Source organism: Montipora foliosa, chromosome 3 (assembly GCF_036669935.1).
Source record: "Montipora foliosa isolate CH-2021 chromosome 3, ASM3666993v2, whole genome shotgun sequence".
NCBI lineage: Eukaryota > Metazoa > Cnidaria > Anthozoa > Scleractinia > Acroporidae > Montipora > Montipora foliosa.
The window spans coordinates 49427009-49452862 of record NC_090871.1 but is presented as its reverse complement, the minus strand read 5'-3'; the positions used below and the strand labels follow the sequence as shown (position 1 = coordinate 49452862).

The 25854-nt window shown below is 41.8% G+C and overlaps 4 protein-coding genes across 4 annotated transcripts in view; 2 read left to right on the top strand and 2 right to left on the bottom strand.

The window, feature by feature from the left end:
• Positions 1 to 8850, top strand: part of LOC137997572 (fibroblast growth factor receptor 3-like) — a 41268-nt gene extending 32418 nt beyond the window's left edge. Inside the window, exons 8-15 of the mRNA XM_068843652.1 lie at positions 2254 to 2364; positions 2914 to 3104; positions 4037 to 4159; positions 4958 to 5028; positions 5382 to 5422; positions 7366 to 7462; positions 7857 to 7956; positions 8206 to 8850. Of these exons, the coding sequence (XP_068699753.1) occupies positions 2254 to 2364; positions 2914 to 3104; positions 4037 to 4159; positions 4958 to 5028; positions 5382 to 5422; positions 7366 to 7462; positions 7857 to 7956; positions 8206 to 8280 (809 nt within the window). The 3' untranslated portion in view covers positions 8281 to 8850. The remainder of the gene's footprint in view (positions 1 to 2253; positions 2365 to 2913; positions 3105 to 4036; positions 4160 to 4957; positions 5029 to 5381; positions 5423 to 7365; positions 7463 to 7856; positions 7957 to 8205) is intronic.
• Positions 8851 to 9999: 1149 nt separating this feature from the next.
• Positions 10000 to 11397, bottom strand: LOC137996043 (uncharacterized). Its single transcript, XM_068841482.1, has one exon. It carries the CDS (start codon positions 11395 to 11397, stop codon positions 10000 to 10002), a length of 1398 nt encoding a protein of 465 aa, XP_068697583.1.
• A 188-nt stretch (positions 11398 to 11585) lies between these two features.
• On the bottom strand, positions 11586 to 13305 carry LOC137996042 (uncharacterized). Its single transcript, XM_068841481.1, has 3 exons — positions 13075 to 13305; positions 12362 to 12793; positions 11586 to 12098 (listed from the first exon to the last, which is right to left on the bottom strand). Exons 1-3 carry the CDS (start codon positions 13303 to 13305, stop codon positions 11586 to 11588), a joined length of 1176 nt encoding a protein of 391 aa, XP_068697582.1.
• A 1620-nt stretch (positions 13306 to 14925) lies between these two features.
• On the top strand, positions 14926 to 24732 carry LOC137996041 (uncharacterized). Its single transcript, XM_068841480.1, has 3 exons — positions 14926 to 14936; positions 17331 to 17439; positions 24373 to 24732. The coding sequence occupies exons 1-3, from the start codon at positions 14926 to 14928 to the stop codon at positions 24730 to 24732; spliced, it is 480 nt and encodes a 159-aa protein (XP_068697581.1).
• The last annotated feature ends 1122 nt before the right edge of the window (positions 24733 to 25854 follow it).

Below are 25854 nucleotides of genomic sequence, written 5' to 3'. Positions count from 1 at the left end.
ATATAATAATACCAAAACTTCTTAGCAGCACGAAGTAAGATATCGCTTTGATGATCCATACGATGTTTTTGAAATTCATATTTAATCAATACATGTTTCGGATGAAACATCATCCATCGTCAGTTGACAAATGAGAAATAAACTAAAGTTGAGCAATAAATAGTGTAACAAAGTGAGATATAACATGAATAATTAAGGATGAAGGCGAGAACAGAATAAAAACACCCAACCACGAAACAAAACAGAAAAAACCAAACTGTTTAGGCTAAGAAAAGAAACTAATTAGTATGAAAGGGATAAATTAAGATGTTTGACTTGGGAATTTAAAGATGGCTGCTCCCAAAGGATATGCATGGCTTCTTTGATTTTCAATTGGAAACGTGTGGAAGCAGAGTCGAGGATTTTAAAACAGTCTTCTGAACACCGGGAGCGACAATTTTCAGAACTTCTCAAAAAAAATTGTCGCTCCCGGTGTTCAGAAGACTGTTTTAAAATCCTCGACTCTGCTTCCACACGTTTCCAATTGAAAATCAAAGAAGCCATGCATATCCTTTGGGAGCAGCCATCTTTAAATTCCCAAGTCAAACATCTTAATTTATCCCTTTCATACTAATTAGTTTCTTTTCTTAGCCTAAACAGTTTGGTTTTTTCTGTTTTGTTTCGTGGTTGGGTGTTTTTATTCTGTTCTCGCCTTCATCCTTAATTATTCATGTTATATCTCACTTTGTTACACTATTTATTGCTCAACTTTAGTTTATTTCTCATTTGTCAACTGACGATGGATGATGTTTCATCCGAAACATGTATTGATTAAATATGAATTTCAAAAACATCGTATGGATCATCAAAAATATAATAATAATAATAATAATAATAATAATAATAATAATAATAATAATAATAATAATAATAATAATAATAATAATAATAATAATAATAATTCGACTGTCTCGCAGCAGTGGAAGTATTCGTCAAGCTAATCATGGTGGGAAGGGTGGATTGCGCGGATTTTGCAGAAATTTTCAGTTTTTGCTGTTCTTGTTCTTGTTTTGTTTTGTTTTGTTTTGTTTTTTTTTTTTCCTTTTTTTTTCCTCAAGCGCCTCTCAGTCTGTTTGTAAGCAGTTTAGTCCATTTAGTTATGTTCTGTTTAAACTTTCCTCCAAAAAGAAGAACGGTTTTGCATTTTTAGGAGTGGGGTCATCAATTTTTTTGTTCAATTGTGAAGAAAATCGTTTCAAAGAGAACAAACTGTGTTGTGACAGAAAGTCCTAGCTGTATTGTTCTGAACAATTGAACGCGTATAAAGGAAACGAAGAAATAAGGGAAACGATTGTCTCTCTCTTTCTCTCTCTCTCTCTCTCTCTCTCTCTCTCTCTCTCTCTCTCTCTCTCTCTCTCTCTCTCTCTCTCTCTCTCTCTCTCTCTCTCTCTATTTCTTTCTCTGTCTGTGTGTGTGTGTGTGTGTGTAATAATTGCACTCTTAATGAGGTCACATCCATAACGGATTCGAGCCCGAGTCGCATGAAAAGCTCTCCCTACTTTTCCTAGCCAATTCCCTTTTAAAGGAACACTACTACTGTCACGCTCTTTTGTGTAAAATGCTCAAACTAGTGACTCTGAATTTTAATAACTTTAGCTCTAGTGCACAGACTATCTTTACTTGCTTTTGGCACCGAATGTGTAAGAAAGGGTTGTTCGCAAACTTGAAAACGTTGGAGGAACGATTTCAAGTCAGTTTTCTGCATGTTGCAACTCGTATAAAGTTCACTTAAATCGTCTAAAAAATGCAGAGAGGATTTGAAATTTGTCTAGGTGTTGAAAGATGACGTTTATTGATTAACGATCACAAATCCTTACTAACGCCATGACAGTGTCCCTTAGAGTACACCGAGCTACAGTGGTAAGCCTACCATTTTTAAACCTTATTTCGCTATTCGCAATTTTGAATCTTTTTTTTTTCAGCCATCAGTGACTCACCAATAGACTAGGCTATAACTGATTTAGTTTCGTGTGATTATTTGTACGCCTTTTCGGTTCGCCTCTAGTGTTGTTTTCAACTGAATTGCCCTGTCCAGACACAACTGACTGAGATACGCGCAACAAGTATAACTGGTACGAGGCTGAATGACTATTTTAAATTCGAACACACTGAACCAAATCGAGGTGTTGATTCAACGAGTTGCTTAAGACTCTTGCCTCTTTTAAGAAAACAAAGAAAAAAACTAACAATACATTTACTTTTTGTAATATCTAGATTCCGCTCCTTACTCAGACAAGAAAGGCTTGTTGTCAGAACTAGAAGTGATGAAAACCCTGAAGCCTCATCCCAATATCATAAGGCTAATGGGCTGTGTGACTGAATCAGGTAGGGTAGTTATTAAAGAGCTATCTTTACATAGTGCTAACGCCCGGATGAATTACATGGGAATAAAGATGTTACGTGTATAAATAAAGGTTCTACACGGCCAATGTGAGGAAAAAACAAACTCCGCTCTTCTCCTTCTTATTTCTCATAAACTGATAACCAAGGCCGGGAGTGAAAACCCGGCCATATCATGGTTATTGGCAATGATTGAGTCAAGTGCTTCAGCATAAACAAGCAAGCATTGTGAAAGATGCTTCACCGCATTTTTTCGTGGCTATCCTCGCATATGTATAGTTTCTTCCTCTTACCCCCACCCGCCAAATTTCGGTATAGGCAACTCGGCAAACATCGCGTTTGAAGTCCCACTAGCATTCAACAACTGCCACAGACATCGGGCACTTGATGAAACTATGAAACGTACGAAATCTGTTAGGCTCCTCGGTCGAGGGGAAGCAGAGAAACTTGATTTCGTTTTCGATGCCTTTTGGGTCTCACCCACGGCTATGCAAACAACGATAACATACAATGAAAAAACAATCTCCTTTGCAGAACCGCTGCTGGTGTTGATCGAATATGTTCCTTATGGGGACCTCTTGGGTTACTTGAGGAAGAGCCGTGGTATGAAAGACACTTACTATAAAGATCCGGACATCAAACCCCAAACTAGTCTGACTTCACAACAGCTTATAAAGTTTGCTTGGCAAATCGCAGATGGAATGAAATTCCTTTCTTCAAGTTCTGTAAGTTGGGTGATCTATTGAAATGGTTTACAGCTCCAGTGATGTCTACATGTCTTAACACTTACACAAGAAAAATCATTCACATGACTTTACGTTACGTTACATTATTCACTTGAAAAGTTCACAGCTCTAGTGAAGTGTCATAGAACATAAGCATTGTTCGTGCTAAGACTCACTTTGTCCGGTTCTTTCGACCTCAAACCCATTTTTAAATGTTACATGGTACACGCCTATGGATTCTTGTTTTCATCATAAAACCCAAACACCATTAAAAAACGAGTTGAGTGATGCTATCTTGCGTGCTTTAAGTGTGTTGTTAAAAAATGTCAAAAGATTAGAACACAAGATCCCTGTTTTCAAAGCCAAAAAATGCTCTTCTGCCTTTCAAATTATAGAATTTTAAGGACATTCACATTTCCAACAGTGATTTCTTTTACTTATATCTCTCCCAAAGTTAGGGAATAAGGCGCTCCAGGCTTGAGCCTACGATCCAATCAAAAACCAGTACCTGGTTAGTGGTCAACTTTAAAGCTTTAAGCTTGAGCCCACGATATGGTCACGTTATACTGGTCAGTATATACCTTTTTGGCAGGTGTCAATTGACCATAACACGGATTGCCAATATCAAAGATGTTCCCGCCAAAAAATGCAGGTTGCAACAAAGAGTTTCACTTGGCATACATGGAGGATGAACGTACGCTCGTACGTTCTTACTGTCGTAAGGTGACCAAAACCAAATTTCCTCACACAGATGGTTACCATTTTTTCTTACTCATAGTGCTCCGCGCGTGACTTCGGCGTGCGGAGCTCCGCTGATAACACCAACCTTAACTTGTATTTAGGAGTGACGTCGATCGTCATTACCGTAGACATATTGGAGTTTTTTAAATCACGACGTCAACAACTCTTCCTTAATTCCTGTGCTTCCATAGGTAATCCATAGAGATCTTGCTGCTCGTAATGTGCTGATCGGGGAAAGAGAAACTTGTAAAGTGTCAGATTTTGGAATGGCCAGGGATGTGCAACAAGAAAATATTTATAAAAGATCAACTAAGGTATTGTGCAGTCCACTCAGCGGAAATCCTTGCCTTTCTAGCAGGCTATCTACTAAGGCTAAGAAAAGTGCATGGCGCAGCTACCACAAGCTTGAAAAAATAATCAGCTTTTGCCAGTCAATATATTGAGCGACTGGATTACCATGCTCATGGTAACTTTGAGTGCTTTCGTCGATTTTAATGTATGACACAAGAGGATAATGAATGATTCATTATGAATTAATGTCTACACCAGACACTGTGTCTAGACTAATTTCTAAACTTGGAACGAGACCTCTCTTTCTCGCACCTCTTTTGTCCGTTTCGCCTCACAATCCACGAGATTTAGCATCGTGTTCACTGCGAACGGCTAAAATTTGCGCTTTGCCAAAAATTAAACCAATGTTGGATTTCCAGCTCATTTCCTGCCTGTTAACTACAGATACCACGTAACCTCCCAGAGAGAGAGAGAGAGAGAGAGAGAGAGAGAGAGAGAAAGAGAGAAAGACGAGGTCGCAAAACAGAAGTTCGATGAGTGTCAGTAATTAAAGGTCTTGGGTTCAACTATTTTTCATGCAAGGATTGTTAAAATGAAGTTCTGGATACGGTGTCAATAATCAAGTTCCTTCATTGGAATCAGAGGAGGCATATAGTTATCGGTTTTGGGAATATTCTATCGTACACGGAACTTCACATGTTAAGGTAGAAGACATTTTGAGAGATTTTGCATCGCGTTAAATTGAAACGTCAAACAGCAGGCTGAAAGCATGGAAATTCATTTTCAAACGAGTAAATTTTATCGTTTCTTATCTACCCTAGGGCCGTCTGCCTCTAAAGTGGACTGCATATGAAGCTTTGATGTATGGAACTTACACAACCCAGAGTGATGTGTTAGTTGACTGTCTTACCTTACAAGTGAAAAAAAAAAAGATTAGAACCAACTCAGATTTCCAAGTCAGAAAGATTTGCAAGACATGGAAAAGTCTCAGCTCCGTCTGAAGCTGGCCGAATCCCAGGATCGTGACGATCGTGATGCCGGGATCCCAGCTAAGCGGGATGGCCTGCTAACATGTATTTGCAAACTTGATATTGGTGTTTTCCCAGGCGTCCCCTTAATTAATTATGTGGACAAGGAAACCACCTAATGAAGGACTTGGATTTTGCTTACATTTTTTGTTGTATGGCATTGTGTATTTTGCTTAGCTTTTTATCATATTACCTTTTGTCATCATTTCTCCCGTAGATGGAGCTATGGCATTGTCCTTTATGAAATATTCACAATTGGTAAGTTTTTCTTCTTTCACAAAGTCATGCCATTAAAAAAATATAGTCTTCAAAACTGCATCTAGACAATACCAAGTACAAATAACAAGATTGTGTAATCTGCTGAAAGGTTTGTTAACTATGGTGGTATAAAGGGCTTTCTCGGTAGAATAATGAACCTTGGAGAAATGGTTAGGATAATAGAGACCTTAAGATACACGTATACTGGAAAAAGGCTACTGGTAGTGTAACCGCGTGCGTAAAATGCGTAGCCATTTTCATTAAGATACCTGTAGAACGCGCGGGGATTGGTAACGTTGTCTACAAAGACGGCGGCTGCCACGGCACATTAATCTACTTTGCTTAAATTTAAATTTGGCAAAAATATCTCAACAGACTTGCAATAACATTGCCAAGAAGTCATACAATTCACATTTGTACTTAAAACGTCAAAAAACTTACTGGTTTCTCCATCATGTCTTCTCTATAGCTACTCGTAATTCTTCTACGGGTAAACTGGTGTCTATGGGTGCTTTCCATTATGCCTGACCATCAGGTCCCAGACCAGTAGAACTAACCAAGGAAAAAAGGAACGACAAATTTCATCAAAAGTCAATTTCCAACCGGACGGTTTCGACGGAAATTTCCGTTACATAACAGTGAAATGCGAATGGAAATGAGAATTTTTGTAATTGGAACGGCACGTTTTGGTCGGACCGGACCGACCGGTCAAAGAGGACCACCTCCAGAGGTGGTCCAAATTATTCCGGTCGGACTGAACTGAAACGGACCTATCCATTTGACTTCAACTCGAAATTTCCGGAAATTTTGGCTGAATGGAAAGCACCCTATTTTGCCGGTAAAATCTGGTCTCAGGTTGAATCCGTTTTTACCTGGGTTACATTGGTGATCTTCATTTTACCTAGGTTAAATACGCACTCAGATGAATTGAAGAACGTTTTGGGGCCTAAATTAAGCCCAGAGAAAAATTAGGGTCAGGTTAGGATTAGTTTTGGTTATTACTGACATGGATAAAGCGGATTTCAATTGAGTGTCGAAAGTAATTAGATAATTACTTTGGTTTATGATTACTTCACTCAGTGATTGGCTTAAAGTTCTCGCGCCACTTTTTCAACCAATCAGAAGTGAAACCAAAACCAATCGTGGCTCGGGCGTGCACAATTTCCCGCGCTTTGTGTCGGGTACGTGTAATTACTTCGAGTTTTGATTGGTTTACTGGATTGTCTCCTTCCCTTTTGATTGGCCAAAGTAATTACTTTGGTTTCGGTTTTACGACACTCGATTGAAACTCGCTCTATCAATTGACTTATAATAGAAAAGTAAATAATGAAAAGAACTGTGTTAGGTTGAGAACGTTCGTCCTTGTAGTGTGGTGAGGAAAACACCGGACTATGGATCTTGGAGGGTCCGAGTTTGAGTATCGGTAAGTGCATGGTAAAGTTATTTCTTCTCTTACTATGTTATAATGTTTAGACTGAATGGAAAAGTGAATGAATACAGAAACCGGTAAGATATTAATGAACAAGAAGGTGTGTTGAGATGCGTAAGACAGAGCTTGAGGGAAGGTAAAGGTGTTTTTAATGCTTTTTTTTTTTTGGGGGGGGGGGGTGGGGTAGGGGTTGACTAGGTGGAGTGCATATTCAACTTAGGTAAAATGAGGATCATCAATTTAACCTAGGTAAAAGCGGATTTTACCGGCAACATCTGCCCTGGGAAAACGGCCTGATTGATGACGTCATCGCAAAATGAAAAAAAAAAAAAAAAAAAAAACATGACGTTGCCCATACACCGATTTCGGGGTATCTTAAGGTCTCTAATTTTTTAGAAGGGCTTTTTACTCTAGACTAAATGAAGGTTATGTTCTTGGGAGGAAACAAACCCCATTCGAACATAATGAGTGAAGATTAGGAAATACTTTGCTGAGGACATTCCTCTCCTTTCAGGTGGGTCGCCGTATCCAAAGATAGATCGGATGAACATTGTGGATTTCCTTCAGCAGGGACATAGAATGCCCAAACCACAGCATGTGGATGACGAATTGTAATTAAGCTCACGATTTAAGCACAATTCTCATTTGAATGAGAAATAATTATAATAATCCGTTACTAAGCAAAGACGAAAGGCGCGATCCTTGGACATTTACCGATTAATCAAAGGCAACCTTGCCTTAAAAAAAACCCTTGATATTTTGAAGAATTACTTCACGGTTGCCATTTGTTTATCTCCCGAAGATGAGAAATTAAGAGATTGAGCATAGAAGAATACTTTCCCAAGTGGTTTTACAAAGTAACACCAGTATACGAATACCAAACGCAAGTCAAGAACAAATTGCGTGAGCAAGGCCTCTTTTTAATTTTCATTAGTTTCATTTACTGATTAGATGTAGAGTTAGTATTTATTTCTGTTTTTTTTTTTCATACTCTAATTCTGGAAGGTACAAAATTATGAGAATGTGCTGGGAAGAAGACCCTAATGCCAGACCGACATTCCACAACTTAAAGGACACGCTCAAAAATATGGAAAGGCACCATAAGGTTTGGCTTTGATCTATTTGTTACTGTAAAGTTGTCAACGAGAGAAAGGGAAACGAGAATGATTCAGTATACAAATGTTCACCAAAGTGTATAAAGACTCTCTCTTTTAGTTTTTGCAACTCGTTTACTGCAAAAGACAAACATGAGGCTGCGTTTTGTAATGACTTCAGATATTACTTTGTTCAGTGTGCTCTTATGATGAAAAGAAAACAGCAAAGCAACATTCTTTTTATTTCTGTCTCTTTCCAGAGGATGATCAACATGGCCATGTACGATGAAACACGGCCGTATGCAAATGTAAACGTGGAGGATTTGGCTACATAGAAGTGTTGATTAATTAAGCTTAAGCTGAGAATGTTAGTTATTTTATACGGTTGGTTCATGGCTTCGATTTGCTTTAGTTACAAAAACAAGAATGATTCTTCTTAAAGTCGGTTTACCTGCGCATGCTTCCCGATGAGTTATGTTAAGTAGGACCCACAGAATGGAACACGGGTAACGTATGTTAAAGGCCGGTACCTCAATTGACTGTTCTACGGCATACATCCTTATCTGTTACTTCAAGATCAAAATATCAGTAAAAAAATAGTAGCATTTTTTGTCATACAGCGCAGCAAGGGAGTAATATATATAGAGGGAAACAGTAGCTGCCGATAGGGCTGCACTGTCTTGCAAGAACCTTAAAGAATTTCTTAAATGTATTTTTTACCTATCTATTGGTCTTAGAATTGTTAAGTTTTAATCTGCATTAATAGTTTTCTAAACGGTATCATCAAAGCAAGCAGCTCCAAGATCTCCTCATGCTTTTTTTTTACAATAGTGGCCACGCTGTGAAGATCTGTCTTTATGCCCTTTTATGTCATAAAATTGTAAGGTGGGAGGGAGTTAAGAATAGATCTGGAACAAAAAGGGCACCGAGTATTTCAGTTGGCATGAATTCGCTAAAAGAGAAATCAGGGTAGCTCAGCTCCCAGGATAAGATGCAAGGATAACACTGAAGAGTAAATAAAAGGGTAAAACTATCCAGTATCGATTTCACGTCCACATACAGCTTTAATAAATTCCTTGTTTGCATATCCATTGAGCTTACTGAAGAAGTACGGGATGTTCCCGCATTGGGTGTGGTTTAAATTTAAGCCACCTGTCTGTTAGAGACAATTGATTAAATTGTCCAGATATGTGCGACGATTACTTTTCCCTTTGTCTATAATCCACACTTCAAATATTTGACAATTATTGGGCGAGGTTGAGTAAAATATCGTAATTTGTCAGTGGCGAGCAGATCAATTAATTGCCGAAACACTGACAAATTACTACGATATTTTGCGATAACGAGTTCGATTAATTGTTTTATCATTCCATCACCGAATTTGTTTTTCACAATTTCCAACAATAAATTCACTGTCTGAAAGCTCAGGAGAGCGAACTGCCATTTTCACACAAGAGAGTGGTTTCAATTACGCATAAGCAGCATATTATTTGCTGCAGAACACTTACTTGTAGGCAGTTATTTCCAGGCCACGTGGTGGGCTCTCGGCCAATGAAAAGGAAGGAAAAATACATCGAATGATAAATATAGTGGAACTCGGTTGATACGGACGCCAAGCGGGCATGCCGTCTTGTCTTGTCTTGTCCAGGTGTTCGTATTGAGCGGGCTCTCAGAAAAAAATGTCCCGAACACATGTTTTAACTATATAAGACTACAGCAGACATTTCCACACACGACAAGGCCGTCAAAGAGGAAGAAGGCTACGAGCAATGACCGCAGCAAAAAGCCAAGCAAGTGAAACTGTAAGAGGAGGCTGAAAACTTTATTGAAGGACGAAAGTACAAGTGTCAAATACCGGAAGAAAGACAAACTGAGCAAAATCAAACATGTCACGCTATAGCTTTGTCATTATTTGAACAGGGTACAATGTCTACGATTAGCACATAATTGTGACAATGACAGTAGACAGTGCGCTCATAACCAGTGTCCGTAAAGTGGGGTTGACGATATATGAGTTTGTGACTCGGGACACAGAAAATTGTCCGCTGTTCGTATTAACCAGGTAAATTTTGGAGAAAGTATATGATCTTTTCCTCACGGCAAACGAAACTGTCAAGTGGATATAAATGCTGCACTGGGCGTTCATTGACTGATTTGGGAGTGCGTACCTTTGCTCCTCGGACAACTCCAACTCGGACAGTTATCAAGTAGATCACCACTCCAAACTTCCACTGAGCACGATTCTTCTCATCGGATTTGATGATAACCACATCCCCTTCTGCTGGATGGGTACTGTCACCCTTGTGCTTTAGGCGGTGTCTCTCCCGGAGCCCCCTCAGGTATTCTTTGGTCCAGCGGGACCACACTACATCTTTACACTTGTCCAAGTACTTTGCACGCTTTCGGAGGTCATAGTCTTGGATGTGATTTGGCTCCAAGTCTTGCAGTGCGTTCGGTTGCATGTGCAGCAGAGAACTTGGAGTAAGGATAGGCAGCTCGATGGCATCCTCCACATAATCTAGTGGCCTGTTGTTAAGGGGAACTTCCACATCTAGCAGCACTTCTTGGATTTCTTTCCACGACAGCAATCCATTCCCGATAGACTTGTACAGGGATCCTTTAACCAATCCGATCAACAGGCTGCCCCACCAGGGCGTACGACTGAGATTAAATTTCCACTCGATCCCTTGCTGCGCGAGGAACCCATAGATTCTCTCATCTTTCATTACTTGCTCAATCCATTTGGATGCACTGACGAATGTTTTGCCATTGTCGGAGTAGGTCCGCTGCGGTCTCCCACGTCGGGCAATGAAGCACTTCAAGCTTCTGATGAACTCGGTGGTCTCAAGGGTTGACACAAGGTCTACATTTACGGCACGTGTAAGGCTGCAGGCATACAGTAGGATATATGCCTTTCCTTCCGTTTTCGGATTCTTTCGGTACTTCAGTGGTCCCGCAAAGTCCACTCCAATGACTTGGAAGGGTTTTTGGCCCACTGTGCGATCCCTTGGAAGGTTCCCTGGTGGAGGAGAGGTATAGGCCTGCGCCCTGAACCGCCGACATCCATGGCAACCTTTTACGATCTTTTTAGTTAACCTTCTCAGCCGTGGCACCCAGTAGTAGTCTCGCACTTTTGCCATCGTGCTCCCAACTCCCCCGTGCAGCACTGCCACATGGGCCTGGTCCACCAACTTCTTTGTGTACCGTTGTCCATCTGGTAGGAATATCGGGTAGTGGCCTTGAACTGTGCCACGGCATTCCAGTACTCCATCTCTGTTTGGCTGTAGGTTCAGCTGCAGTTTGTCTTCTGGGTATCGCCCATCTGCAGTAGCTCGTTCCTGAACTCGCTTCACCCAAAAGAGCTCTACTTTCTTTGTTTCGTTTGCAGTTAGCGGTCCCCCCAGCCTCTTGGTCTTCATGGCGCGAGAATTCTGGTGAATCGAAAAATCCATGCGGTCACTCGGATTGCTTTCCACTGGCTGAACTTCTCAAGGATGTCATCCAACTCACCTATCGCCGCTACTGCTACTGCTAGCATGTCTCGTTTTGCTTTAGTTTCTGCCAATGATTCTTGTGTGGCATTCGTCACTATGTCAGGGGGCCAGCATGCTTTGTTTAACAACCACTCTGGTCTGTTTCACTACAAGGCATGGTTGGTCACGTCTCCGCTACGGCTTCCGACATCAGCTCGATTGTCTGACGTTCTCACGTGATGCCACACTACATCAGAATGCGCTTGAATCTTCTGAACTCTGTTGCTCACCAACTGCTTGTACTCTCCTGGACATCTTATCCAATGCAGGGCAACGGTGCTATCGAGCCAACAGTACTTCACGGTTACGGGAAGGCCTTCTGAAGCTTCACTCACATTTGACAGGAGATTTACTGCCGTATGGCCAGATGACAACTCTAACCGAGGTATGGTTAATCTCTTCTTCGCTAATCTTGCCCTTGAAGCAACTAGCCCTTGGTTGACACCATTCTCTTGCACCACTATAGTATACACGGCAGCAGACACACCTTTCCCATTAGTATCCCCGAAGGCGTGTAACTCAATGGCTTGGATCCCTTCTTGATGAGCTGCTAATGATCGGGTACGGTAACATGGCTTGGAAGTTTCTCCTCCCAGCGGACTTAATTTTGCATCAGGTTGCTTGGTAGTTTAGCATCCCAGGCTAGTTTCGCATCACAGATATCACAGTACAGGAATTTGCCACCCAGTGTGATTGGTGACACTAGCCCCAGTGGATCGTATATCTTGGCCACTTTACTGAGAATCCCTCGCTTTATTGGCTCGGTGCTCTCTGATGGGAAGTTAACGCTGATGGTATCACTCTCTTTGTTCTACTGCAGACCGAGTAGAGAAGCTCCCTCCTTTCTTGAGGTACCTAAATGCTCCTTCGTATATGTATGTACCGAACATGCTGTCTTCAATTCCTTCCTGTTTGAGTGCCACTTGTGCAACTCAAATGTCCCTTTAGCAAATATCTCCACTGTTGCTGACTTAATTGTTTCTGCTTTTGCCTGAGTGGGCCCTCCACGGATGAGATCATCTACATAATAGCTTTTTTCAATTTCACTGACAATCTCTGGGTACTTCTCTCTGCAGCTTTCTAAGAGATTTTGTACGACTCCCCCGAGGAGAAATGGTGAGCAGGTGAGGCCAAAAAGGGCTCTGGTGAACCTTAGTGTTTCTACTATCTGGCTGTTCAGATCTTTTAACCAATGGAATCTTAGAGTGTCACGGTCCTCTTCTCGGATTCTGACTTGGAGAAAGGCTTGTTTGATATCTCCTGCAATTGCAACGGGGTGGAAACGAGCACGGACCAAAACATTCCACAACTGATTCTGTAGGGGAGGCCCAGGATTTAAACATTCATTCAACGAAGGTGCTCCAGAGTTTGCGCGAGCGGATGCATCGTAAACGACACGAAGTTTAGTGGTTTCTGCTGATTCACGCACTACTGGCTTGTGAAGGATGTAGAACTCCCGACTCCCAGTCACAGGTCCAGAGACTCTTTCAACTATGCCGGCCTCGAACTATCCTGGATGACTTGATCATACTGGTCAATTGTTCCTTGGCGGCGTAATTTTCTCACAAGGTTCCCTAACCGTCGAAGACTTCCTACTTTGTTGCTGGGAAGGGGAGGATGGTTGCCTCTCCATACAAGCCCCGTCTCATACCATCCTTCTGCATCCTGTGGCAACTGCTCTTTGAACTCTGCGTAAACTTCAGCTTGGTCACCAGTGGACGAATCAGCCAGGCCCAGTACATCTAGCTTGCATAAGTTGTCATAGTCTACGTGAGAGGTCTGTGTGAAGAACATTGGAGATAAATCCACTTCCTTCCCAGGAGACATTATGGTCCAACCGACCTTGGTCTTCTCTCCTATAGGCTCACCTAGTTCTCCAACACTGGGTGCAGTTTCGGTTTTGATTTTCGCATAATCACTGGCATTTTCCAACAGTATTAAAGCGGATGTCCGTAGAGCGGGGTTCCACTGTATTAGTTTTAAAAAAAGCTCATTTTTTTTTACCAGTAATTCCACACTGTTCAACCTTGCCCCGCGTCCTTCATTGTCGCCAAAAAAAGAAAAGTCGTTCTAGAGTGCTTTTCTGCTCTATTGTCATATTATCAGAACTTTATTACACAGGGCGCGTTCTTGCTCGTCTGAAATTTGAATTTGTGACGGAGCAGCATCATTCTCTCCCCTTTGGCCTGGTCTTACCGCCCACAAAGTGATTGACATCCATCCGAACTCAGTTAGTTTCGCAAAATGAAAAAAAAAGAGCGGTCCAGGGTCGCGTGTGACTGATAACCGGCTGTAATGCCAACGCCAATAACCCGTTTTGGAAAGCTTACGGGCAAGTGGATTCTCAGTAAAACTTCATAGCTCAGACTGATGAACTTGCTGCTCGAGCGAAGAAGTGTGTTGCGGGGTAATTTTCAAACCTGCTACCTTGATGACTGAAATATTGACAAAGAGAATCGAGGAGAATGCACCATGTTATTTTGTGAGCAAGGTCCAACGGTCCTGCAGGAGAAAATAACTTCGTATTGGGCGGTACCGTTCTTTACAAAGAAAAGAAAAGAAAAATTATACCCAACGTAAACATTATCATACCTTGTAATAGGGGAAATCAGGAGCCCGTCAACGTGGCGAAAAAGCTAAAAGAGGTTCTCATAATATTGCCGTAGGACTCCACTTAATTAATGTAGAAAACAAACAAAAATCAAGAAAATGGTATTTTATTTATGAATCCAAAAAAAAACAATACCAATTCGGTCTTCTCTGTCTATATTACTGCAAGATACACCTATTTACAATGTAAACAAGAGCAATTTGTCCTGGCCGTTCGTAAATAGGCCTTTTGCAACAAACGATCACATGGTACAAAAGCCGCCATGCTGGCAAGCTCATTATTATTCCCCCACTGGGTCATTAAAACAAAGAGACCTGAACCAGTCAAGCTTGACTTGCCTTTGTTTTAATGTCCCAGTGCGGGAGTAATAATGAGCTTGCCCTCCAGCGTGGCGGATTTTGTACCATGTAATCGTTTGTTGCAAAAGGCCTATTTCTTTAACAAACTTAACTATTAGAGAGTAACGTGAAGTTCTAGTTTTCTACCCATATGAACCATGTGAGCGTTAGCCCTACTAATGGAAATGGGCCCACACAAGGACAGAGAAAAACTCTGACCAGGGTGGGAATTGAACCCACGGCCTTCGAGTTAGATCACCGCTGCTCTACCGACTGAGCTACATGGTTCATATGGGTAGAAAACTAGCACTTCACGTTACCCTCTAATAGTTAATTCATTTAATAGGTAGGTTGAAGTCAATCTCTAGAGACACAGATAACAATGACGTAATGCCCAATGGGCCTTATGCGGGACGACGTCTGACTAGCTAATTTCACCACCTTTGACACGTCATAGAGAATGTGATTCGCAGTATAGGGCAGTACAGGGGAGCAGGGATGGCGAAGAGGTGAGAGCACTCGCCTCCCACCAATGTGGCCCAGGTTCGATTCCCGGACCCGACGCCATAACTGGGTTGAGTTTGTGTTGGTTCTCTTCTCTGCTTCAAGGGTTTTCTCCGGGTTCTCTGGTTTTCCCCCCTCAGCAAAAACCAGCATACAGCTGATTCCAGCTGGCTGTAAGCTGTGCCCCAAGGTCACACATGGACCGTATAGCGGCTGACAGAGGCGCCATTGTATGCTTTTGGTCCGACCTTGTTGAGCTTCGTCGTTGCTGTACCTTGCGACGGCGATTAGCCACGCATAAGGGCTATTGGTAGTGAACGAACAAAAGGAGCTCATAAGAGATCTTTTTTTTTTGTCCACCAACATGGCGGTGATGACGTAACGTGAAAACCACCTATACTGCGAAGCACTTTCTCTACGACGTGTCAAAAGCATAGGCAGAGCATCAACGTTGCACAAACTTCATTCAATAAAAGACTGGTTGAATCAGATCATAGTTAATATAGGGGGATGGTTATGAACCTCGACATGTTTCGTTGTTTTATGTTTTTGCTTGCTGTTTTGGCCCTGACCATGCTCAAACCACACCCTTTTTCTAAAAGAGGTCAAAAAACTTTCGATTAATTTATTCACAACTAAGAATTGTTTGAAAGAAAGCTTGTTGTCCATTTTTTGCTTCATCATTGAAAGAAATGGTGCTTCATGCGGTGAAGGGTTTGATCAACGGTATTCCACATAAGAGTAGGATCTCAGGTCAATAACCCGATAAGGGAGGCTTCCCGACCCGAAAGATGACATCTAAATATTCAGTTAAATATTACAACAAAATTAAAAAACGAAAGACGGAAGTTACTTGGCTAAAAAGTACGTTGTTCAACTCTGAAATAACATTCTTCCTTGTAGTTCATTCAATGTAAACAAAAACCTTGACACAAGATGATCACGTGCACCTCGCACCTTGCCTAGCACGTGATTAACGTCTTTCTTTTGACAGAACATCATGACCTTCCCCTTGATTCATAGAAGTCAGAGACTGCAGAGGCAGTGTGGCCTAGTGGTTAGGGCGCTTGCCTTGAGATCGGGGGATCCCGGGTTCAAGACCCGCTCTGACCACTCGCTGAATTTGTTCCTAGTAGTCCCTGGTTCAACTTCTCAGCTGCATTTGTAAATAGCCAACTGGTTTGCCTCGGCCAGTTGGGATTCTTAACAGTTGTTGTGTTCTGTTGTTTCGTTGATTGTTTCATTGGCCCTGAAAAGCCCCTATGAGGAGCGGTCAATTAAGTATGTATTGTATCGATTGTCATTAATTTTTCGCTGAGAATTCGAAATTCAGAGTTTTATTTAAAATCTATTTAATTTTTTTTTTGTCTGTCTACTATTTGGTTCAAACGTAAAGCCAAAAAACATTGACCTGACATCAGATTACACTGAAAAGAAGAGGAACTATGAAGCGGAAACAACATGTTCAGTCCTCCCTTAGTGTGTGGAATAAACGTTTGCTTAACGCGACTACAAGACATGCATGACATGCAGGAAAACGTCTGTCAGAGCAATTTGCAGTTAGTTTTTTTGCAGACTATTTATTAACTTAAAGAAGAAACGAGTGACTTTTACTCAAGAGCGTATTTTGTAATCTTTGGACTGACTTTATTACCAAAGCTAACAAAGTAAAAACCTGCACAGGCCCGCAGATGATCCCAGCCTGGAAATGATCCCTCCACCTCAAATGATCCCCAAATTGCTCTTAATAAATGATCACCAAAAAATCAGGAATGGTATGGACTCCATGAAAAGTTCCCGGATCAATGAGGAACCTACAAACTTCTCTGGCATAAAGCAAAAATAAAAGCCGGTAAACATCCAAATAACCAAATAACCAAATTAGCATGCATATTTTTGGGCAAAAAATAAAGAAAATGAAAATGAAAGGTGACATTTATGATGCTTACCCTACACGGTGGTAGTGCACAAAACTTTAATGTGTAATTATAAGTTTCGGAGCTCGAGATTATGACGCCTTTGAGATTCATATTCTCTCATGTCAAAATACATTATCGTTCACAGTTCGTTCTTGCTTTATGATTTCAAAACTCTGTTTTTAGAAATTTTAGATACGATACTAAACTTTAAAAACGAAATTAAAATTTTTCCTTTTATTAAATTTTTCTTAAAATTTCCTTTAATTAAGCGCGACATTCACAAACTTGTTCTTGAATTTGTGGATTCACATGCACATGGAAATTTCTTTAATGCGTGAGAACAAAGCTAAAAATAGTGTCTGGCAAAAGCGATATTGGAGAGAACATAGCTCATTATTCAGACGAGATTTTTTGGGGAACATGGCGCGGTTAAATTCAATTGCTGTTTGCACCTATGCTTGTATTTGTTTCGTATCCCAGTATTTACGGTGTAGCTACAGGGGATAATGACAAATCGGAAAAGGAAGAAAAGGCTGAAAAGAAAACAGAAGTTCGGCTGAATTATTTTGCTGCTCATTTTCAGGGGAAGGTCTGTTCCGGGTTGACTGGTGTTTTTTTTGGTTGTTGTTGTTGTTTTTGGTAGTGATATTTAAAAAAAAAATGAGGAGTGTGGAGCCCATGACTAGGAGCGAACAATAGCCCTACATGGGTCGGTACGTTTCGCTGACCCCCAGTCCATGGACTACCCAAATGGACTACCCTAAAAATACTATTTCGATTGAGTACTGTTGATCCATGTGTAAGCAGCATCTCAAGTAGTGCTTACTTGAGCCTCAATGCAACACCCATTTTAAACAGCATTGCTCAACAGTATTTAAGTCCAAGCACCCCGCTTCATGCTACAGAAACCGGAGATAAGCGCCGGCCTGATGAGCCTTCTGGCTCGTAAGCGGAGACTTTTTACCCATTTTAATGAGGTTAGCTTTAGATTATTGTTGTGATGGCCGATTACTTCATGCAAGCTAACCTTTTTAAAATGGGTGCTTAGACTTAAATACTGTTGAACAATGCTGTTTAAAATGGGTGTTGGGGCTTAAGTAAGCACTATTTGAGATGCTGCTTACACATAGATCAACAGTACTCATTCGAAATAGTATTTTTAGAGTAGTAGTCCATTTGGATTGTCCATGGACTGGTGTTCAGCGAAATGGTACCAACCCGCTCTACATTCCTGTCACGGCGTTTTCACAGACCAATTTATTTTTAGATTGAATTTCCTGCGAATGAGACTCCCAAAGGAGCCCTATGACCAATCACAAGAAACTAACTTGACGTTATAGTGTCACCGAACTGGAACGGACTCTGTTTTCTACGGAAAAGAGTATAGTCTAAAAATAGATCGGTCTGTAAAAGTACCGTGTCATAGGATTAATATGGGAGTTGTTCACCCCTACTCATGGGTTCCTGGTGTCTCACCATAGGTCATTTTCGAAACATCAAATATTCAACTTGATAGCGAGGAAGTGAGGACATAAACAATAGAAACACGTTGGAATAAGGTAAAGTCTGCTACGAGCCTAGAAGGCCCATCAGGCCGGCGCTTATCTCCGGTTTCTGTAGCATGCAGCGACTAGGAGTATTTCTACTCCCCCCTGGATGGTATGCCAGTCCATCGCAGGGTTACCCCCAACATTAAATTCTCCGGTATCCATTTATACACCTGGGTGGAGAGAGGCACTGTGAAAGAAAAGTGTCAAGCCCAAGAAGACAACACAATGACCCCGGCCAGGACCCAAACCCGGACCACTGGTTCCGGAGTCGAGCGCACTAACCATGAGGCCACCGTTGCTCCCACAACACGTTGGAATGAATGTGAAAAACATTCCAATATCATCCACTTTCCTTTGTCTTTTTCCTCAAAACCTCTCTTTCAAGCTGAATTTTAATATACCGAAAAAGGCTTATTCCTTTACATTTTACGCGTCGCAATCGTGCTGTTGCACTGAGCTGCTGCAATGTAGGTTATAAAGTTGTAAAATTTACATGTCAAGCGTTTGAATTTAAAGACTGCTGCGTTATAAGGAAAAAAACTGTCAAGTTTAAATCCTCTCTCTAAATTTTTCAATCCATTCCATTCTTAATTACTGATGAAGCAACCATTTCCGGTCCGGGATCACTTTGGGGTTCAATTTGTGGATCATTTCTGGTCCAGGGATCATTTGCAGTCTAATTTGAGGATCAATTCTTGTGCAGGGATCCTGTATAGGCCGGGATCATTTGCAGGCCTGTACAGACCTCAAAACGGAACAGGACATTACAAAATAATTTAACGTGTGAGCCAAAGGGCCACTCCTGACAATACGTCTAAGTGACCCCTCAAATGGTCTAAACGACCCCCCAATCGGAAAAATTAACTGAAACGCTGCAGTTCATTACCATCCAACTCCCTGCCTTCTGCTTTTGTGTAACACGTACCACAGGCAACCCAGTTTACGCTCATAGAGCGTCTAATATAGTTTGTTTTTGAAATTGCGCGGAACTCTGGGTTTGTTCGTTTGTGCTGTCATGGCAAATAATCCTTTTTTCGGATTTTTTAGCCTGCGAACGCAGAGGTGTTTTCGGGGAAGAAAAACGACCGCCGGGAATACGTCTGCGTTCGCAGGCTAGAATCCATTGAACCGAGATCACAAATCCGTTTTTGGATTTTCCCACAAAAACGCAGACTTTTTTCTCACGCGTGACTGGCTTTGTACTCGAAACACAACATTTCTTGCAAATGCGTTGACGGTTTTCGGATTTTCTTTCAGCTCTAGGCTAGGATGTGTGAATCAGTCAAGGCATTCAACAGACAAATAACGACTACAATGGCAGCTTTTGAATAACTGAAACCAAGATAAACTAATATAAATGCCAGGACTCGAGTTAGGACTCAAATTCAACTCATTCTCTACCTCAAATTATCTACTATAGTTACTTATTATAATTAGTAAGTAAAACTGTCAGAACGATCTGTGCTCATAATTCTAAACGAGGAGGGGTTAAAACAGATCTAAAAAACGTTAAAAAACTAAATTTTTAAATGGCTTTTTCTAGAGTCGTTGCATTCGTTCCTCGACAAAAACTCTGTCAATGAAAGAGCACAATTCCCCAGGGTGTACCCATCACTGGTTTCCTCCTTTAAGAACAACGAACAATGACACCTTTGTCTATATATTTGCATTCCGTATCTTGCTGAGTATATTTCTCTGAAGAAGGTCGCAGAAGGCGGCTGAAAATTTAGTTTTTTAACTTTTTTTAGATCTCTTTTAACCCTTCTTCTTTTAGAGTTACTTAGTAATTTGCCCTGAATTTAGTGTTATCGTTAATTTAGACCACCACGCAACACCTTTTGGTTCCGTAACGCTGTTATAGCAGGGGAGTGGGTTGTGAGGCTTGGCTCTCACAACCTCTCGAAATGCTCTCAATGGCGAGCCACTCTAAGAACCTCTGTCAGATAAGTCCAACGTCTGGTCTCTGCGCGGCGGAACTGGCACCACCGACAGGAGAAGGGGCGAAGGCGAAGCCACTGGCGCCTTAAAACCAATTGCCCAGGGTAGATGGGGCTCTTAGCCTGTGAAGGCAGCCAATCTAGGGGAAGGTAAATCCTTATTTCAAACCTCCGCTGCCTTGCAGCTATACCTGATCTCCGGAAGGCTTCCGGAGTAAACCTCGAGGACAAATCCGAAGTGGAGCCTCTAAGGCGAATGTCAGGTTCTCAGAACTTCCTTCTGGCAGTTTCTGCAGTGGAACTAGCCCCAAGTTTTATTGGTTCTTCCTTTCCCTTGGACCCAGATAGTTATACCGAGAGGGGGACAATGTCGATGGGCAGCCCAGTGTCGCCTTATCTTCCCGCCCAGGCCTTAGCGCAAATTGGAGATTGCACTCCAGCGGTGTCGCAAGACTCCACACGTCACGAGACAGCAGTGGAGTAAAGCAGGGCTGTGTCCTTGCTCCAAATCGCCAACAGCTATTGTCTTTGTCGACATGTACTTGCAGGGATGAAATTCTCAAGACCGGGCATCAGAGATTAGCAAGTTGAGAACTGATTGACTGTGATTGGTTAACAGTTTCTAGCTCTGTTGCTCCGCCGGAAATGAGACGGTGTCAATCAAAATCTTAGATGTGTGACGTTGATCTCAAGTCGGTGTCAATCGAAATTATAGATGCGCAAAGTCATATCCGTGTTTTTGCACCGAATAAGCATGCTCTCGACATCATCGCAAGCTCTAATAACTCTTCAAAACTTAGAAAACACGGTTTTTAAGCGGTGCTGACAACCGAGTGGCTTGCGTTCTAACCCTAACCGATTTCAGTTTTACAAAGCAGTTAACAAAATTTTTATTTTTACAAGGCGGTAAGAGCACGAAGTAAGTACTGACTCATGCTCTACAGCGAGTTGAACCCCCCTTGGGACTATCCGCTTGGTTTCGATCGATTGTTCGGTTTTGCTTTTCATGCTTACGCTCTTTACAGCACTCACTTTGTTTAGTTTATGCGTAAGGATATTAAAAAAAAATTATTTCGACTTTTTATTAAGAAAGTGTAAAGACCAAAAAAGAGAAAACCAGAAGACAACTCTTTTCGTGATTACAAAAGATCAATGAAGTATTGGTCAGTCGATCCGTGACTGACCCAAAATAGTAATCCCATTAGGAACTAGTTTCCTTTGCAACAACGAATATTCAAATTTGGATCCGTTTTCTGACATCAAAAAGTAAGTGCATATTACAATCCATTCAGTTAATTCGTTACGATCAGCATGCCGAAGCATGTTAGGAACCCGCCTGGCTTTTACGCCTCGTTATTCGATGACTTTCGAGATCTAGCCGGACCACAGTTTAAAATATCGACCAAATGCAAAGCCTACTGGTTACCTTTCGTATCTTTTTCACGATGTAACCAACTCTGCTATTCGCGGAGATACCAACAAGGACCGATGAAGATGTCGACAACTTGTATCCAATCATTAAGCAAATTGTCTTGAAGGGCATCAAATTTTTTGGGGGGGTCTCCGCTAAGTTTCGGCAGCTGCCAAAGCGCCACACCATTTATTTGCAAGTGAAACATTGGGTTGCATTCACTCCTCGACGGTGTAGACATGTGCAGGAATGCAGGATTGATCGGGGATTCTACGAGCTCTGAAAGAGCTCCCGATCAATACTCTGCATTTCTTTCAAAGAAGACATTTCAAAACGAAGAGTAAGTAGAGAAGCACAGAGAAGCGTAGAGAGGCGTCTCTTCTCATCAAAAGTGATCCGATCGGTGTGGTAAAGCTTTAGAGTTACCCTCATCAGTAGATGCTCATGCATTACAAAGTCAATGCTTTTATGAACAAAGCATTCTGAAGATTTAGAATTTTATTGGTAACTCATCGGGGTCATGTTTATTTGGAGCGATTGCAGAATAAAATTTTACGAGAGTGCTTAGGCCTAATAACTGAGACGAGCGCTAAGGCGTAATCAGTAAACGAGTGCTTTCTTCTTCACATGATCTCGTAAAAAGAGTAGTTTACCGAACCGCAAAATGAGTCTAAAATTTTACGAGAGTGCTTAGGCCTAATAACTGAGACGAGCGCTAAGGCGTAATCAGTAAACGAGTGCTTTCTTCTTCACATGATCTCGTAAAAAGAGTAGTTTACCGAACCGCAAAATGAGTCTAAAATTTTACGAGAGTGCTTAGGCCTAATAACTGAAACGAGCGCTTAGGCATAATCAGTAAATGAGTGCTTTCTTCTTCACACAACCTCGTGAAAAGTGTAGTTGACCGAACCGCAAAATGAAAGCTAAGGTGCGATTGCAGAATACCCGGTTTAGGAACAGAGTTGTTTATATGAATATCATTTTCTCTACTATGCCACTGCGGGACTGCGGTGGCAGTTTTTTAAGTAAGACATTTAGTTGGCCGGGTATTCTGCAATCTAGCCATGTTTATTAAAGGCACTTAACGGGTGTTCATATTGTCACTGAAGCGTGCGCTAAAAGCAGCAAACTGTAAATGGCCACGATCGTGGAAATACTTAAAGTTCATTTTAAAAAAGTCACACCTTGCTGGGTCGCACTACCTTTCAATAGCTCTTTAATGTGACGAGTGCAACATTGTTTTTGAGGGCGGGACTATGAATTAATTACAACACTTGCGGGAAGTTTAAAATTAGCCAACTGAATCCCCGTGGGAAATTTGTAGGGGCAAATTTGCATATAATCTCTGAGTTTCGAGGGTTGGTTGAAGGAAAGGCTAAAAAAATACTTCTTCTAGTGATCGGAATCCCGCGAAAATTCGGAAGGACCATCTTAGAGTATCAAGTCAAAAAAGGCACATGAATACTCATTTCCTCACCCCTTATTTTTCGAAATTTTCTCTCTAAAATTGTCCAAGCCATACAATCAAAGTGCCGAAATAGCTACTTTTGAGGCCAAAAAAATAATACTTCTAACTGAACCACCGACGTAAAAACAGTCACATTTTTTTTATTAACTTCTTTACAACAAAAGCCATATGAATACTTGATTGTAAACTGAATTGTTATCCCGTAATAGAAGAATTTTCAAGCGGTTCTCCCGGATTTCGGTCGACTTTCTTTATTCTGTACAATCCCCCAATTAGCTTTCGAATTTAGCGCTGCGAAGCGGGGAAAAGTCCCGGATGTGTCGCGGCATTGTGGGCGATGTTTCTTTTCGATGCTGCTCCAGTATGCCTTTGTAGACTGCTTGTACACTACATCTTATCTACAAACCTTGATTCAGCCGCATTTTGACTATTGCAATGTTGTTTGGGAAGCTGTGGCGTAAAACTAGCAGACAAACTTCAAAAACTCCAAAATTGTGTAGCGCGAGCTCTAACTTCCTCAAGCTATGATGCAGATGCATCGCACCTATTCCAAAATCTAAACTGGAAAAACCTTAGTACTCAGCGTGATATCCAAAAAGCTTTAATGGTTTTTAAATCTCTTAATGGCCTTGCTCCTGAGTACCTAAGTTCGAAATTTATTGTCGGTCTCACACTACTTCATATACTTTTCGAGATTCCGTAAACAAGTTAACTATTCCACAGCCACGTACAAATTATCTCCGTAATAGTTTTCGCTACAGTGGTGCTGTTCTGTGGAATAGTCTTCCTGAAACATTAAGGCAAGCAGAGTCTACGTAATTTTAAGTCTCTTTTACACAGTTATTATAATAGCAAGTAAGACACGGCATTCATGGAAAACAGGGTTTTTGCTTTGTATATACTAAATTGAATAATTTTAACACTGTAATTTAGTTGAACAATGTAACTCAGGTTTTTTATTTTTCATGCCTGATGAATTTTTTTTTAAACCGTGTATAAATAAAGATTGATTGATTGATTGATTGATTGATTGAAGGTGTGTTCAGACGGCAAACTCTTCAACATCCCCAGACTCCGCGCCAAAACCAAAGCTTACGTGGTGCTCATACGGGAGCTGCTGTTTGCAGACGACGCTGCTTTAACATCCCACAGCTAGGAGCGCCTCCAACATCTCGTAGACAAGCTGCCCCACGCCTGCAAGGAGTTTGGGCTAACGATCAGCCTCAAGAAGACCAACATCCTAGCACAAGATGCTGAGTCCCTCCCAGTCATCACCATCGACAACACGGAGTTGGAGGTTGTGGACACCTTTACCTACTTGGGCTCCGCCGTGTCAAGCTCGACTTTGCTCGATGCTGAGATCAGCTTCAGGATCACCAAAGCAGCTGCTGTCATGGCCAAACTCAACAAGGGAGTGTGGGTCAATGACCTGTTGAGCGAAAGGACCAACATGTGCGTCTACCAAGCTTGTGTCCTGTCCACTCTCTTTTATGGCATCGAGTCGTGGACGACCTAGACCAGACACGAGTGGCGATTAAATGAATTCCACCTTCGCTGCCTTCGGTGCCTGCTGCACACCTGTTGGCAGGACAGAGTCACCAACACCGAGGTCCTGGCGCGCGCTGGCTCACTGAGCATGCCATCACTACTCATTCATCAACGCCTTCGATGGCTCGGCCGTGCACATCGCATGGAGCCTGTCCGCATAGCAAGAGAAATCCTTTATGGATCGAGAACTGCGGGAGGGAGTCCGTCGCGTGGGTCGACCGCTGCTGTGCTTCAAGGACGTCATCAAGCGACACCAGTGCATGGGGGGACATCGCCAAACACCGTGATACATTTCGGCAAAGTGTCAAAGCAGGGGTTTCAAAGGCGGAAGCGAACGCTAGAGTCCAGCTAAATGCAAGCGAGCGGCGAGGAAAGAACGCGCAGCCTCTGCGCGCGATTCTACAAGGCACGTCTGCGCCACTGCCACTCCAAGATCGGGCTACACAGTCATACAAGATCCTGCCCAAATCCCCAGCGCTAACCATCGCCTCTTCGAGACAAGTATGCCACTACAGACCACTGGCAATATTAAACACTTCAAAAGGTCGGTTACGAAACTTCACGACAAAGCTAAATATTTTAAAAATCAAAGTTTAGTACCAATTAATCTAGCTTAGGCCTAATCACTCTTCAGCTGAGATATTTTTTTGGTGAGTTAAACAAAACCTTTTTTTTTAAGGGAGCGGCATCTTGACCTGGCTCTAGTCCTAGCTCGAGTCCTAACTCTAGCCCTAACTCGAGTCCCAGCTCAAGTCCTGACAAGGGATTTAGGTATCCTCACTGAACCTACGATCATGCAAATACGAACAGTGCACACTTAATTCGGCAAAAGTTGAAATATCGAGGAGCTGCGGCATCCAGTTGGCAGGACCACAAACACATCCTCACGTCTGCAGATGAAATTCCTGAACAAATTTCAATTCTAATGATCTCCGAAAATCCAGAATTTTTTTGTGTGGTGTCGCGGCTTCGCCGCTCATAGCATGGAAACAGGTTCTTCCGTTGAAAATGGAGCACAGTCGAATTATAGGGGTTTGTACGGTGCGTTTAAAGGGATACCTATTTCTGCTCTCCTTTTTCGTAAAAGAAA

Bases quoted from the DNA above. Each gene is read 5' to 3' on its own strand.
- LOC137996043 (XM_068841482.1), bottom strand. From the start codon at position 11,397: ATGGATTTTTCGATTCACCAGAATTCTCGCGCCATGAAGACCAAGAGG.
- LOC137996042 (XM_068841481.1), bottom strand. From the start codon at position 13,305: ATGTCTCCTGGGAAGGAAGTGGATTTATCTCCAATGTTCTTCACACAG. The intron at 12,794-13,074 runs GTAGGAAGTCTT...CCTCCCCTACAG, and splicing joins CTCCCCTTCCCAGCAACAAA to AATCAGTTGTGGAATGTTTT. The intron at 12,099-12,361 runs GTACATACATAT...TAAACTACCAAG, and splicing joins AATTGAAGACAGCATGTTCG to CAACCTGATGCAAAATTAAG.
- LOC137996041 (XM_068841480.1), top strand. The intron at 17,440-24,372 runs GTCTGTTCCGGG...TCCCACAGCTAG, and splicing joins CTGCTCATTTTCAGGGGAAG to GAGCGCCTCCAACATCTCGT.